Source organism: Heteronotia binoei, chromosome 10 (genome assembly GCF_032191835.1).
Source record: "Heteronotia binoei isolate CCM8104 ecotype False Entrance Well chromosome 10, APGP_CSIRO_Hbin_v1, whole genome shotgun sequence".
In the NCBI taxonomy this organism is placed as follows: Eukaryota; Metazoa; Chordata; class Lepidosauria; order Squamata; family Gekkonidae; genus Heteronotia; species Heteronotia binoei.
The window spans coordinates 32,349,001-32,362,713 of NC_083232.1; the positions used below are offsets into that span (position 1 = coordinate 32,349,001).

General features: G+C 40.6%; 1 protein-coding gene across 1 annotated transcript in view; it reads left to right on the forward strand.

Annotated features, from left to right (window-relative positions):
• LOC132578264 (protein adenylyltransferase SelO-like) overlaps positions 1-13,713 on the forward strand; it is a 40,380-nt gene that overhangs the window by 17,482 nt on the left and 9,185 nt on the right. Inside the window, exons 9-16 of the mRNA XM_060248188.1 lie at positions 5,364-5,451; positions 6,825-6,894; positions 7,809-7,881; positions 9,298-9,381; positions 11,193-11,322; positions 12,163-12,207; positions 12,314-12,395; positions 12,479-12,571. Of these exons, the coding sequence (XP_060104171.1) occupies positions 5,364-5,451; positions 6,825-6,894; positions 7,809-7,881; positions 9,298-9,381; positions 11,193-11,322; positions 12,163-12,207; positions 12,314-12,395; positions 12,479-12,571 (665 nt within the window). The remainder of the gene's footprint in view (positions 1-5,363; positions 5,452-6,824; positions 6,895-7,808; positions 7,882-9,297; positions 9,382-11,192; positions 11,323-12,162; positions 12,208-12,313; positions 12,396-12,478; positions 12,572-13,713) is intronic.

Below are 13,713 nucleotides of genomic sequence, written 5' to 3' on the forward strand. Positions count from 1 at the left end.
AGGAGGATCATAGGGAAGTCCCCTGTGAGTGATGCCTCTAGCTTGCACAGTGTCTGTTTTATACTCTCCTGAACCTGTGCCTGTCATTTCCCCAGAAAACACTTTACTGGGGGTGCCTTCTCTGGAGGGATATAACTTAGACCTCCTGAGTCCATTACTCACCAAACTTGGAGGGCAGGTATACGAGAGTCAGCCAGAGATCTTCTGCATGTCTGGCATCTCTAACACACCAGGGGGCTGTTCGACTACATCACAAACTGCATGACATGATGGCTCATGGTTCACAAACCATGCCACAAACCACAAAATGAAACAAACTGCATTTGTCTGGTTCACGCTCATCACTTGTCAGGTTGCTATGAGTTGAGCCTAGGTGTCAAGCCCAAGGTGTGTCCAAGGGCAGGAAAGAAAAAGAAGAAAAACGAGTGGTACAGTTCTCATGCATGAAGTGGCCTATCTATCTTTGGGACCGCCTTTCTCCACATGTTCCCCAGAGAGCACTTCGTTCAGGGACGCAACATCTACTGTCCATCCCTGGACCAAGGGAGGCCAGGCTGTGTTCTGCATAATAATAATAATAAATTTATTCTTATATCCCGCCCTCCCCCGCTGAAGCAGGCTCAGGGTCCAGGGCCTTCTCAGTAGCAGCACCTGAAATATGGAATGCACTCTCAGAGGCCATAAGGGCTTTGCGGGACCTCTCTTAGTTTCGCAGGGTCTGCAAAACCGAGTTTTTCCGACAGGCTTTTGGTACTTAAACTGGGAGAGGACTGCCACCTACACTACTGAGATGTTGGAACTACTACTGGGTTTAACTGTTAGTAAAGGACAATCCCACCTAGGTAGTTATTTAATAGCACCATAAAATGGGTTCCAGTCCTGGCATCTCAACTTTAGGAGCAGCCCTCTGCGGCTGCTCGTAAATCTGGCAGTTGGGGGGTCTTCTGGCAGGGAGACTTGACTCCAAGACTCTGGGAGGGTCTTGGAAGGCATGCAGATTGACAAGGCTCTGGAGTTTGGTGGCGACCGACTCCCTGAGCAGCTGTTGCTGCAATGCCCCGCTGCTTTGATCACCATTTCTGAATGGTAACAGAGACGACCGCCGGCTTCTTCTCTTTTTCATGCTAATGATCTTTCAAAGCATCTTTTTTTTCTACTACAACTATCAAAACTATCTTTTTTTTCTACTACAACTATCAAAACTGTACCTTGCAAGTAAGTCTGATCTACAACTTTACCGATTACTGAAATCTTTATTTCAAAACCAACTTGGACTGTTCTGAAAGAGGGGGAGGAGGAGAACCCCTCCCTCATAACAGAGGCTTCCAGAAGAAAAGAACGAACAGATTTGGGCTGACTTGATTTAAAACTAAACAACATATCATATTACAACTTGAACACAGGCTGACTGATGTTAAAAGGGAAAAGTGCATTTGAGGAATTATTGGGACTGAATTGAGTCAAACTGGAATGTAAGAGAAAAATATCTTTTAAGTGGAAATTTGGAAGGATTTGTTAATTTGGGACTTTGAGGTATTATTCAGCTTTCACTATTGAACTGAATTATTTTGTGGAAAGATGACACAGCAAGTAAAAATGGATGATCCAAAAGACTTTATGGCTACCTTATCCTTTATAAAACAGGGAATTGGTTTCTTAAAGGAGCTGATAATAGATCGGGTGCAGAAGTTTCTGGTTAAATGTAATAAGGCTGAAATTATACAGGAGCAGATAGACCAAGACAATCAAGATCTTTCTAATGAGATGGGAAAAGTGAACAAACAAGTATCTGAAAATGTTTTGCGTGAGCTTAAAATGGCGGTGACATACGCAGTTTCACAGCAGAAATCCAAACTACATCCTATCAAGATTAACACAAAGGGGAATGACTTTGTTTTGGCTTCAAGGCTTCTTGTTATATTGAAGAGTAACTTAAGGGAAGAATTGGAAGATTCAACAAAAATCCACAATTCTATGGCAATCTCTAAGACAATTAAAACTTGGAAAACTTTCAAAAAGAAAATACTATTAGCTCTGGCGTCTTCATTTGGATAATATTGGCATATTTTCATGGAATTGGTGTATTTTGAGATGGAAATATGGATCTTTAGGGCTTTATCATTTTTTTAAATTTTTCAATTGGATGGTATAAATAAAAGTCTAAACCAGGGGATTTGTAGGTTTGTACAGACACTAAATTAAGAATAGGGAATTGGATGGAAAAATAGGCTGGAATCTAGGAAATGATGATATTAAAGATACAGGGAAGGTTTTATAAGCATTTTTTATAAAGAGAGTGTTTCTTAAAACTTAAAGCACACTGGGGAGAAAATATTAAAAAGATAAAGAATAGCTAATAACAAATTATAGAGACTTAAATATTTTGAATAGCAAAAGGGATATTTTATATTTTATTTTTAGAAGCTAAATCCTCAGTGAACCTAGAAATATTAAAAGTTACTTATAAATTTACAAATAAGACGTTAAGATCACAATTTGGAAGCATCTTTGTTTTGATATTTTTGAATGTATTTTTCTCTCTTCTGCTTTTACATATGTTTGAATATTGGGTAGGCATTGTCCCTAATAATTTAAATTAATTTGAATAGTATTTAAAAGATGTGTCTTATTTCTATTGGCTTATACTAAGTTAGACGAAATTTTAGCCATGTAAAGAATTATTTGTGTTTTTTTTCTGTTCAGTTTTGGTTAAAGCAATTTAGTGGAGGTTATGTCATAATTAAGTGTTCTCTCTTACATTTGGCCACTCCTGGTGTAGTGCTTAAAGAAAAAGAAAGAGAAATAAAGCAAACAGGAAAAAAGACTGACTGACTGACTGAAGAGAGAGAGAGAGAGAGAGAAAGAGGGGGAGTGGAAAATAAGGCAAACAGGGAAAAATAAATATTGACAGAAAGACTGACAGAAAGAGTGGGGGAATGGAAAATAAAGCAAATTGAGTCCTGCCCGTGTGTGCAACGTCAGGAGGCCCCCACGCAGGCACGGCTGGGCCCCCGCAGTCCAGCTGGCATGCGCGACATTAGGAGGCCCCCGCGCAGGCGCAACTGCACCCTGGAGTTCTGCCAGCCAGCCGGGAAGCCGAGTCGGAATGCTGGCTTAGGCAGCCAGAACGCTGCCTGGGCCAGCCGGGATGGTGTTCTGGTGCATTCCGGCTCAAAAAACCCCTGCTTCCATCAGAGCTGTCTGATACAGAGTAGTTACCAAGGGCCCCCTTCCTAGACATGTTCTGTTGGCCTCTACTCTATCTCGGATAAACTTGCACCTTGGTAGCCATTTTAGGAGTCAGCAGTGCCTCTGTTTGGAAACAGTAAGGTCATGGTTGTCTACAACCTATGCCTAATTGCCTTTCCATTCCTATGCCCCTGTATTTCCCTTAAACAAATCTAAACATTCTTTCGAAAAGATTTCATGGTTACTGGTGGCCTAATTGAGGTCCTTTGAACTTGCTTCCCCACTATCCAGATAAAGATCCCTAAGTCACATGTTCTGCTCCCTAAAGTGGCTACTAAGTCAGTTTTCCAAGCTAGTCATATTGCAGAAGCAGGAAGAGGTTTTCCCCTGACACTGAGCTTAATTCCCCCAGATTGGTTGTGTCTCTGAGCAAGTGATCAGAACCCAGGTTAGAGAATACACATGTGTCTTAAGGATACACATCCAAGGGAGCACAGGTGGTAATGGTTATAATAAGACCTCCTATCCCTGCCAGTGCCTTGTAGAAATAAAAGTATCCAAGTTTCCTTGATGAACAAGTGATTGCATCAGTTGTATTGTACAAGTAGCATATCTTGATTCCAGCCATGGTCATAGAGACAGGTGACTCCATTTACTTGAGAGGTGGACTGATGTTATTTCTTCATGTTAACCTGTATGCTGGATCTTCATAAAGCTTTAGATTGCAGCCACCTGACAACAAACAATACCTGACCAGAGTTTGCAAGACTTATCTGTAAGGTCAAACAATAAGCAAAAAGTCACTGGGATGCCAGCTTTAAGGGCATGAGATTCAAACTCATGTTACTCACTGTGTTCTAAAATTATGTGTGAAGAGGGGAATGTAATGGTGTACATTTTGCTTGTAACTCATTACCTGTCAGCTAAGGTGGCTGGCAACAGCGCTTCTTATTCATCTTCTTATTAGGGGTAGTTGACTTCTAATAAAAAGTGTTGCACAGCTGTTAATTACTATAGGTCTAATTTACAGAAAATTATCTCTAGCTAAGAAAGCCAGTTGGAAAGCTATAGTTTTGACCATAAAAACAGCACCCTGTGGTGTTTGCTTTTTGGGAAACAAATCACATAAGGGCTGAATTTGGTACATTTTCTCTGCTTCTGGGCAGGTCAGCCCTTTCCTTTCTTTGTAGAGTGAGACTAATCAGAGTTCAAAGCCTAGGACTGAGTACAATTTGTAGGCATCCCTTATGGTACAATCTGTTCTTTATAACAAAACCATTATTTTCCATTCACATTTTTTTGGTAAAGTGTTTGTGACTCGCTTATTTGTATTTCACATATGTTGACCATTTTGTTTCCTGGCTTACATATTTTTTTATTGTTCTCTTAAATGTATCGCCTTAGGAAATCTTTGAATGGTAAATGTAGGCATGCAAAGGTGGGGAGCTGAATAATTAAATGTACAAACATATTGAAGCTACTGTATAGCCAGGTCATTGTTCAGCCTAGTCCAGTACTGTCTGCTCTGACTGGCAGTTGCTCTGTAGGTCTTTTTTAGTTCATGAAAAAGATCCTTGAAGTGGAGATGCTGAGAAAAGTGCATGTGGCCTGCTGCATGCAAAGCATGTGCTGTACCACTGAGCCTCAGCTCTTTCTGAAGCTGTCTAATACAGAGTTGAGCCATTGGTCAGTCTAACTCAGTATTGTTTACTCTGACTAGTAGCAGTTCTCCATGATGTCAAGCAGAGAAAGGTCTTTTCCACCATCTGCTCTTTCTGATCCTTGAACTGGAGATGTGAAAGACTGAATCTGGAAGCTTTTGCATACCATCTTGCCATCTCCCACTGGGTTATGGATCCTTCCCCAAACTCACTTGTCCTGCACATTCCAAAAATATAACTCACAGATGTAATATTGAAATATTACCATCTTATTCTGAGATTTTGTTGTCTTCATTGAATGATGTCAGTCATAGTCTAGTTGCTTGCAACAGTTTGTTATAGAAGCTTCCTTCCCCACAGGCTGCTCACGTTCTCATTGCTGGAGGGAATGTCTCTGGCTGTGTGTCGTGTTGTGCATGGCTTTCATTGAATTTGATTTGGAGCTCTTTGTTCTTATGAAATCACACACTGGGCTTTAAGTCACATTAACATGGAGTATTATTTGTGTTTCAGGAGCAATTGTTTTGCGTGTTGCCAAATCCTGGTTTCGGATAGGATCATTAGAAATTTTAACCCATTATGGAGAACTAGATTTATTAAGGTTAGAATTAAGTCTTTGTTCTATCATTTTCCCTACCTGATGCAGCATGACAGCTGATTTCCAAGGAAGCTTTCCAGCCTTCCCATTACTACTGCAAACCACTCCCCCTCCTCAGAACCACTCTGGAAACCCAGGAAAATCTCAGAAAAGGCAATCCTATTGCACCAGTAGCTGCCACCATTGGAAGAATATTGGCACCCCCTCCATGTAGCTGTGAAGGGAAGTTCTTTGTGCTTGTACCCAGGCTTCTTGGGACCTGGCCTTGTAAATAAGGTTCGAAAAATAAATGCAAGCTCTGTGGAACCATTTCTGAATTCCCAGGTGCCAACACTGTGTTTTTAGACATCTAGGCAATTAGGTGTTGCACAGGGCTTTTTCTGTATATTGCATTTTAGGCATATTAGGTATGTTTGCATATTAGCCACACACCCCTGATGTAGTCAATCCTACAAGAGCTTACAGGGCCAGCTTGGTGTAGTGGTTAAGTGCGTGGACTCTTACCTGGGAGAACCGGGTTTGATTCCCCACTCCTCCACTTGCACCTGCTGGAATGGCCTTGGGTTAGCCATAGCTCTCGCAGGAGTTGTCCTTGAAAGGGCAGCTTCTGTGAAAGCTCTCTCAGCCCCACCTACCTCACAGGGTGTCTGTTGTGGGGGAAGAAGATAAAGGAGATTGTAAAAATGTCTCAAAATGTGAGATCCCCAATGTTGTATCTCCAACTGCTTTTGAAACACCCCTCTGTTTCAAATGTTCTTTGCCATGTAACAGTTCACAAAACACATGTCCAAAGCATCCTCTGCCATGTGGAACTGGTTGAGCAGTTCTTTGGTCAGGATCCAGTGATATTTTGTGCAGCTGTAAATGGACCCTTATACTGATAGGCAAATGCAGAAAGTTGGAAACGTGGCACTTTATCTGGAGCCAGATTCACATTTTCAGATGCCAGCCCTATGCAGGAATGGGAAACATGTCAGAATGTTAGATGCCAATGCATTAGATGCCAGTGTATTTTTAGTCCTCCAGACAATCAGGCAATGGGTTTTTTTTCCATCCCTGCAATTATATATATAAAGAAACAAGTGGGTATTTTGTTCCTTTTCATCAAAAGGCTCTGAAATCACTCATGTGGTCCATCCCAATAAAATATAATGCACTGCTTTAACAACCAAATTGATTTATAGATTTAGAATTTGGATGTTGAACTCACCACTTCTTGATCAAACAGTTCATTACCTACAGTTCAATTTTGCTTTCTGTAGAAGGCATCTCAAAAGGGGATCTTCCCAGCTATCAGACACAATCTTAGAACAAAATAATTTCTTCCATATTTCGAAACTGATTTTGATTAAATAAATCTTTAATTTTTTATTCAGGATACTGTTAGACCTTGTTATAGATGAACACTTTCCATCAATAAGCATGAATGACTCAAATAGATACCTGGTAAGTTATAAAACTGTGAATGGATGCTCTTACTGTCACAATCCATGTGACAGTTTGGTGAGAGCCAGTTTGGTGTAGCGGTTAAGTTTGCGGGCTCTTATCTGGGAGAACTGGGTTTGATTCCCCACTTGCACCTGCTGGAATGGCCTTGAGTAAGCCATAGCTCTCAGAAGTTGTCCTTGAAAGGGCAGCTGCTGTCAGAGCTCTCTCAGCCCCACCCACCTCACAGGGTGTCTGTTGTGGGGGAAGGAGATAAAGGAGATTGTAAACCTCTCTGAGACTCTGATTCAGAGAGAAGGGCGGGGTATAAATCTGCGATCTTGTTTAGTTTAAATATTTATATACCACTTTTCTTAAAACCAAAAGGGTTTACAAATGTTAAGATGATCTCTGAGGGTAATCAGTAAAGCAGATGATAAAACTGTAATAAAATTAATATTAACCATCTTAGCCTAAAGGAGACAGTTCTAGACAGAATGTACGAAAGCCAACACCTGTCATGAGAACATACAAGAGAACTGCCTCTTCTAACTGAATCTCAGTTGACAGATGGTTTCACACCAGGAGAGGCGGTCATGCATTTTCATGTACAGGAAACAGCAAGAAGATTAAGATATTGTTTTGAGTGTCAGCTTCTTCTTCCACCTGTTTGTTCTACTCCCCTCTCTCATCTTCCAGTTATAAAGGCAACTTGATGTGGTATATGTAATCTGGTTTACCAGAGCTGCTGTTTAATATGTATTTAGCAGCTGTGTATTAAAATAAACAAATAGACACAGTCAGGGTGGGAGGCTTGCTGCCTAAAGTCAAAATTCAGCCTCACAGATTGTTGTTGTAGGATGTGTATTTGGCAGTGTTGTGTCCTGCAGGTTTTTGGAAAAAGAGCATGAAAGTAAAATTGTGTTTGATTGCAGGCATTTTTCTCCAGAGTAGTATCTGAGACTGCAGACCTGATTGCCTTATGGATGTCAGTGGGCTTTGCTCACGGTGAGATGATTTTTTTTTTTTGCATGAAAAGTGTGAAATATTTGGACTTTTGCTAAAACTCAGTGTGAATGGCATATAGACTGCAGCATGCAAGGCTAGCATCACAAAGCCAAACATAATTCATGTAAAGGTCTTAAAAATCATGTGGGTACCCTAGATTTATGTAGATCTAAGCTAATAAATAAAAATAAGCCACAACAACAAGAACCAGTGTCTGTTTCTGCTAAGATAAGGAAAATATATGTTTTATAACAGATAAACTGTATAACCAGTACTGTTCATTCAGGGCAGAAATAGACATGACAAGATACATGGGGATGCTACTGAAAAGGGCACCCCTGGACTAATTTCTTCCTCTACCTCTGATTAAATGCCTTATCCTATGCAGGAACCTGTATTGTGATGTCTTGATGCTGTGCATTCCTGCAAAATATGTCATGGAGGAAAACTTTGGCTTTGGGTCCAGGCTCCATGACAATACTCACCATCATTTGCCTTCTTTCCTTTTCCTTGCATGTGAAGAATGGGTTGATTCCTGGTACAGGATTCAGCTACGCAGGGCTCCATAATTGGGTTTGCTGTGCGGACTGCCCTGTTCCATTGCAAGAGCATGTTGTAGCCCATCCATGAAGGGAAAGAAATTCTACTCTGAGTGTGAATGTAGGCCACACAGGTGCTGGAGTCACCTGTCCCCCTGTCTCTCCATGCCCCCCAAGTCTGTTCATGGTCTTCGTGGCAGATTCTAGGTGAGATATCAAGGATAAAATCTTAGACCGATTCCTCACTAGCAGTTGCTCCACCCTGGGCTTCTGCTTTCTGCGGCTCAAGCAATCAATTCCCCACCATTTGCTTTATGGGTGCATTTTGATCCATGGCTCCCTCCAATTCTCCCTGCAGCGACCTGTTTTTTGTGGGTTTTTAGATCTGGAAGCTGTGAGGGAAATTGGACAGAGTTGCAAATCAAAATGCACTTGTGCAGCAACTGTTGGGGAATTGATCACTTGAGCTACGGAAAGCAGAAGCCCAGGGGTAAAGCGACTACTAGCGAGGAATCGGTCTTATACTCTTAGCTGTGAGAGGCTGAACCTGAGAAGCTTAATGGCTATTTCAGCATGCATTCCATTTATAGGGCCAATACAGTTGACATCTTTTGGACATCTAAGTTGTCTATGACAATTATGTTTTAATGTATGTGTTCACACCATCCATGATGCCTTAAATTAATTCTGATCTCATAGCTTAAGTGTTTTAACTGTTTGATTGTTTTATTGCTGGTTTTAATTATTTTACCATGTTGGAATCTGCCCTGAGCCTATCGTGGGAAAGGGTGGACTTTAAATTTACAGAAAAAAAATTATGCTAAAACAGAATTTCCTAGAATTACTATATTTTGATGGTAATATTGTTCCTTTTTAGGTGTCTGTAATACAGATAATTTCAGTCTCTTGTCCATAACAATAGATTACGGTCCATTTGGGTTCATGGACTCCTATGACCCAGGTAAGTATAGTTTGGGAGGATCGTGCTAGGTGACTACAACAGCATTGCAGCCCACAAGGCTTGGTTTCTTTCAGTAAAAGGCAGGGGATTAGACAGAGCCCACATTTCCATTGCTGTTACCCTGACAAATTGAGAGAAGGGGGCTGAATGTGTTTTCAGAGGGGCAATATATCAAGAATGCTTCTTGCCATGAGCACTTCCATCTTGGTCCAGGCTTTTGTAATCTCCCTGCTGTGCTGCTAGAATTGCTTGCTCACTCATCAAATGTGTTTTGTAACCTTTTCCCACCCTGAGTTATGTGGTACGCCTTGGCATGAAGGTCAGCCACACTCGGAGACTATCGCTTTTTAAGTAACTTGTTCTAGCTGGAAATGATACTGGGGGGGTGGGGGGGGCGGGCTGCTTCATTGGTAGTGAAAAAGGCGCTCATTGCTTCAAACTTGTAACGGTCTGGACCATCTAATATAACTGACTATCTATACCTGAGGGACTCAGTTCTACCAAGGCACAGTCTTGGCTCTGTAACTTCATGAATTGAATAAACCTTCTATGATTCGTCATCATTGATGGAGAGTGTGCAGCACTTGACAAAAGCAAGAGTTCTCAGGATGCAAACTGTAATACATGCTTGCTTGGGAATCTGCAGAAGTGGAGGGGGTGTATGTTGCCATTTTATGTGTATATAAACTGAAAGTATATGTTGGTATGTTTATCCCTATGTGTGCATCTAATCCATCTAACCATAGTATTTTTATTTTATTTATTTGGTTCAAACACTTCTGTTGCACCTTTCCAGTGAGTTAGGGCCCTCAAGGCAGTAAATAATTAAAAACATTAAAATTAACTTTAAAAACACACACATACATAACAAAATTAGAAATATAAATAGGAAAGAGGGAAGACCAAAGAAAACAAAAACATCTTCACGCATTGGAGGAAGATAACAATGGAGGGAGACAGACACAGCACCCTGGGGAGGAAATTCCATACATAGTCATACTATGACTAAGAAGACATTTTCTTGGGTCGCCACCAGTCTAGCCTCAGGTGATAGGTGCACCTGAAGCATGCCGCCCCAAAATTATGGTGAGGGAGATTCATTATGGCAGTATGTGGTCCTTAAGGTATGCTGGTCCCAAACCAAACAGGGCTTTAAATGCCAACATCAGCACCTTGTATTGACCCTGGAAACAAATTGGAAGTCAGTGAAGATGTATCAAAGCTGGAGTGATATGGCCCCAATGACTCACTCCACCCAACATCCTGGTTCCAGAGTTCTGCACCAGTTGTGGCTTCCAGACACTCTTCAAGGGCAATCCCATGTACAGCACATTGCAAGAAATAATTTAGGCAGGGCAGATTGTTTTATTAGTTACAGTCTTACTATTTCAGGCTGATTGCAAAATCCGGTAATGTAACAGTTGTATAATTTGTAAAAGACATTTGAAGATCCCTTGGTATAGGGAGAAGGCCTGGTTATGTTTAACAACAATCCATTTTTTGTTCAAGAACTCTGCTTTTAGTGGTTTTAAACGTCTGAGTTTGTTTTGCATGTAGAATAAGAAAATAACAGACTACCAACTGTAAACGTGTAGCTAACAATGAGTTGCTTTCTTTGGCAAATATTAGACCTTGGGCTAATCTAGTGTAAACAAATATTGCTATGTTTAGAGACAGAATAAAAATATTTTTAGTGCCTGAAGGGCTTTTGTTAGTTTGCAATCAGAAAAAAAAATTAGCACACTTAAAATATGTTAAGGTTGTTTGTTTTGTTCTGAATACCGTTATACTAAAATATCATTTTTCTTTAGACTTTGTCCCAAACTTATCTGATGATGAAAGGCGGTATAAAATAGGAAACCAAGCCAACGTCGGGATGTTTAATCTGAACAAGCTGTTGCAGGCTTTAAGCCCTTTGTTGGATCCCCGACAAAAGCAGCTGTAAGTAATCCTTTAAAATGTCTTCACACTTAAAAGGGCTGGTGAGATGAGATGCGCTTTAATGGCCATATGTGCCAAAAAGAAGGGAGACTCTCTGGAAGAAAATCAAGAGGTATTTTTTGAGAAATGGAGCCTCTCTAAATGCAGTGCCAGAAACTCCTGTTTAAAATAACCAGATATGGGCAATGAGCTATATATGTGCCTTGGCATAAGGTCCTGTCCCCCCCAGACTGGACTGTGTACCACAGTGGTGTTGACTTTTAGACACACTGGAAAAATGAAGCATCAGAAAGCCAGGCACATCCAGGAAGAAGTTTTCCTTCTGAAGGTTTTCCAGCTGTAGTTTTGATAGCCTAATGGAAAACAGGTCTGTTGGTGTTCCCATATTGCTTGAAAGACCCATTTCCTTTTACAGTGTTTTTTTCTTCTAAGGGAAAACAAAGCAGTATTGGGGCTCAAATATTTTTCCTTTACTGAGTGGCTATTGCAGGATGATGATTTGCAGTTCATTTGCTGGCATTGCTTCTTGCAGGGAGCAGGCTTGGCCCTGGAAGGGGTGTCCTTTAAGCTAGCCTGAATGATGCCAAGGCAGACATTTCCTAACATGATGGAAGAATGGTAGCAATTTGGATGTTGCCACAGCCATGTCCTATTAACAGTGGTGACCTCAGCACATTAAACATGAAAGGAAATTATTGCAAGAAGAATAAAGCAGGAATTGATTGCAAAGTGATAACACTTTCTTTCTAATGCTACAGCTTTCATGTTGCTAAAATAAATTACAAATCTATGAATTTTATACGTCTTCCTATTATACTTCAGCATTTCTTCTTTTCCTAGTGCTTCTCAGATTCTTGAGGGATACCCTGATCAGTATTATAATCGGTACGTACATCAATGGTTGCAATTTATCTTTTACAAAAGGATACATGTGTAAATATTTGAAAGAGATTTCCAGTTCTGTGATGTTCAGTACATTTATCATTCTCAGTTTTACAGAATTGTTCAAAGCAAAATTGGGTCTCCTAGGCAGTAGCAATGAGGATGGCTATCTGATTGCATTCCTTTTAAAAGTGAGTTTCTTTTGCCAAATAGTTGAACTTCTGTTCTGACACTACCAAAAAATGATAACTGATTGAAATCTTGCATCTATTAGCTCATGGAAGATGTGAAAGCTGATTTTACAATGACATTTCGGCAGCTTAGTGAGATCTCACTAGACCATTTGAAGGACTTCAGCATTTCTCAGGTATTGTTGCATTGCATTGTAGGAAAACATTAATGGCCGTTAACTAAACCAAAAGGTGGGGTCAAATGAATCCAGAGAAGTAGAAACAAACTGATGCAACTTTTAAAAAATTGCTTAGAACCTCATATACTTCTCATCTCTAGTGAAGTAGATTGCCTGTGGTGTTTCATGCCCTCCCCCAATAATTTTTTTGTTTTGGTAAAATGTATGCTGTGATGCTGTTGCCTTTATTTTTATCCTGGTTGCTTTGAATGGGAAAATTATATGGACATGATACTGGCAAAAATGTCTTTTATGTTCTCCTTGCTAGTATTTTAAGTATCCACAGATGGGCCCACTCTTGTCTATAGATATATGATATGGTTCGATCCATGAATCTCTGTTCTGCATTTGCAAAGGAATTTGCAGTGGAGTCTCCATGTGGGAATTTTCTTTCTGCCTCAGTTTTCCCTGCAATTTTTTTTCCTGCTACACCACTGGATGGATTTTTTTTGGTGGGGGTTGTTTTTAAAAATCAATTGTTGTAATAGCTTTAAAGCAATTCTTCCCCACCCCACTCCAGCTCTTCAGTGGAATTGTAGGGAAAATGACAGCCACAAGAGATTGATGGAAGAAAAATGGAGCTTATGTGGACAGGATCTTTGGAAATGCTCACTTTCCTGTCCATACTGCATGCTAATGAGCTTGGACTGAATTCTTTTTTGGGGAGGGAACCTCCCCCCCCCCCAGTAAATTAGGTTTCAGAAGATGTGTGGTGAGGATGGGGAAAACCTAGAAAATGGATTGGCCAAGAAATAGGACTGAAAGGTAGAAAAAAGTCCATGTGGAAGCAGCTTATGACTGAGTTTAGTAAAACAGCTGCTCATTTCACTGTGCCTTTTTCATTCTGTTTCTATAGCAGCAAAGCATTCAGAACTCTGATAGAGTTCAGGGTCAAAACAATGAGGGAAAACAGTTTTTGCAATGATAGCAGTTACACTACAGTGCTTGCAAAGTGGTTGAGTGCTAATTTTTATTAATCCAGTTGACCCTATAACTTGGCTTTTCCAGTAACAAACTGGAAGGTAATGCAGCCTGGACAGCCCTCACCTCTCAACCTCCTGATTCCAGTAGTCACTTGTTATACCAACATCTGGTTTTCT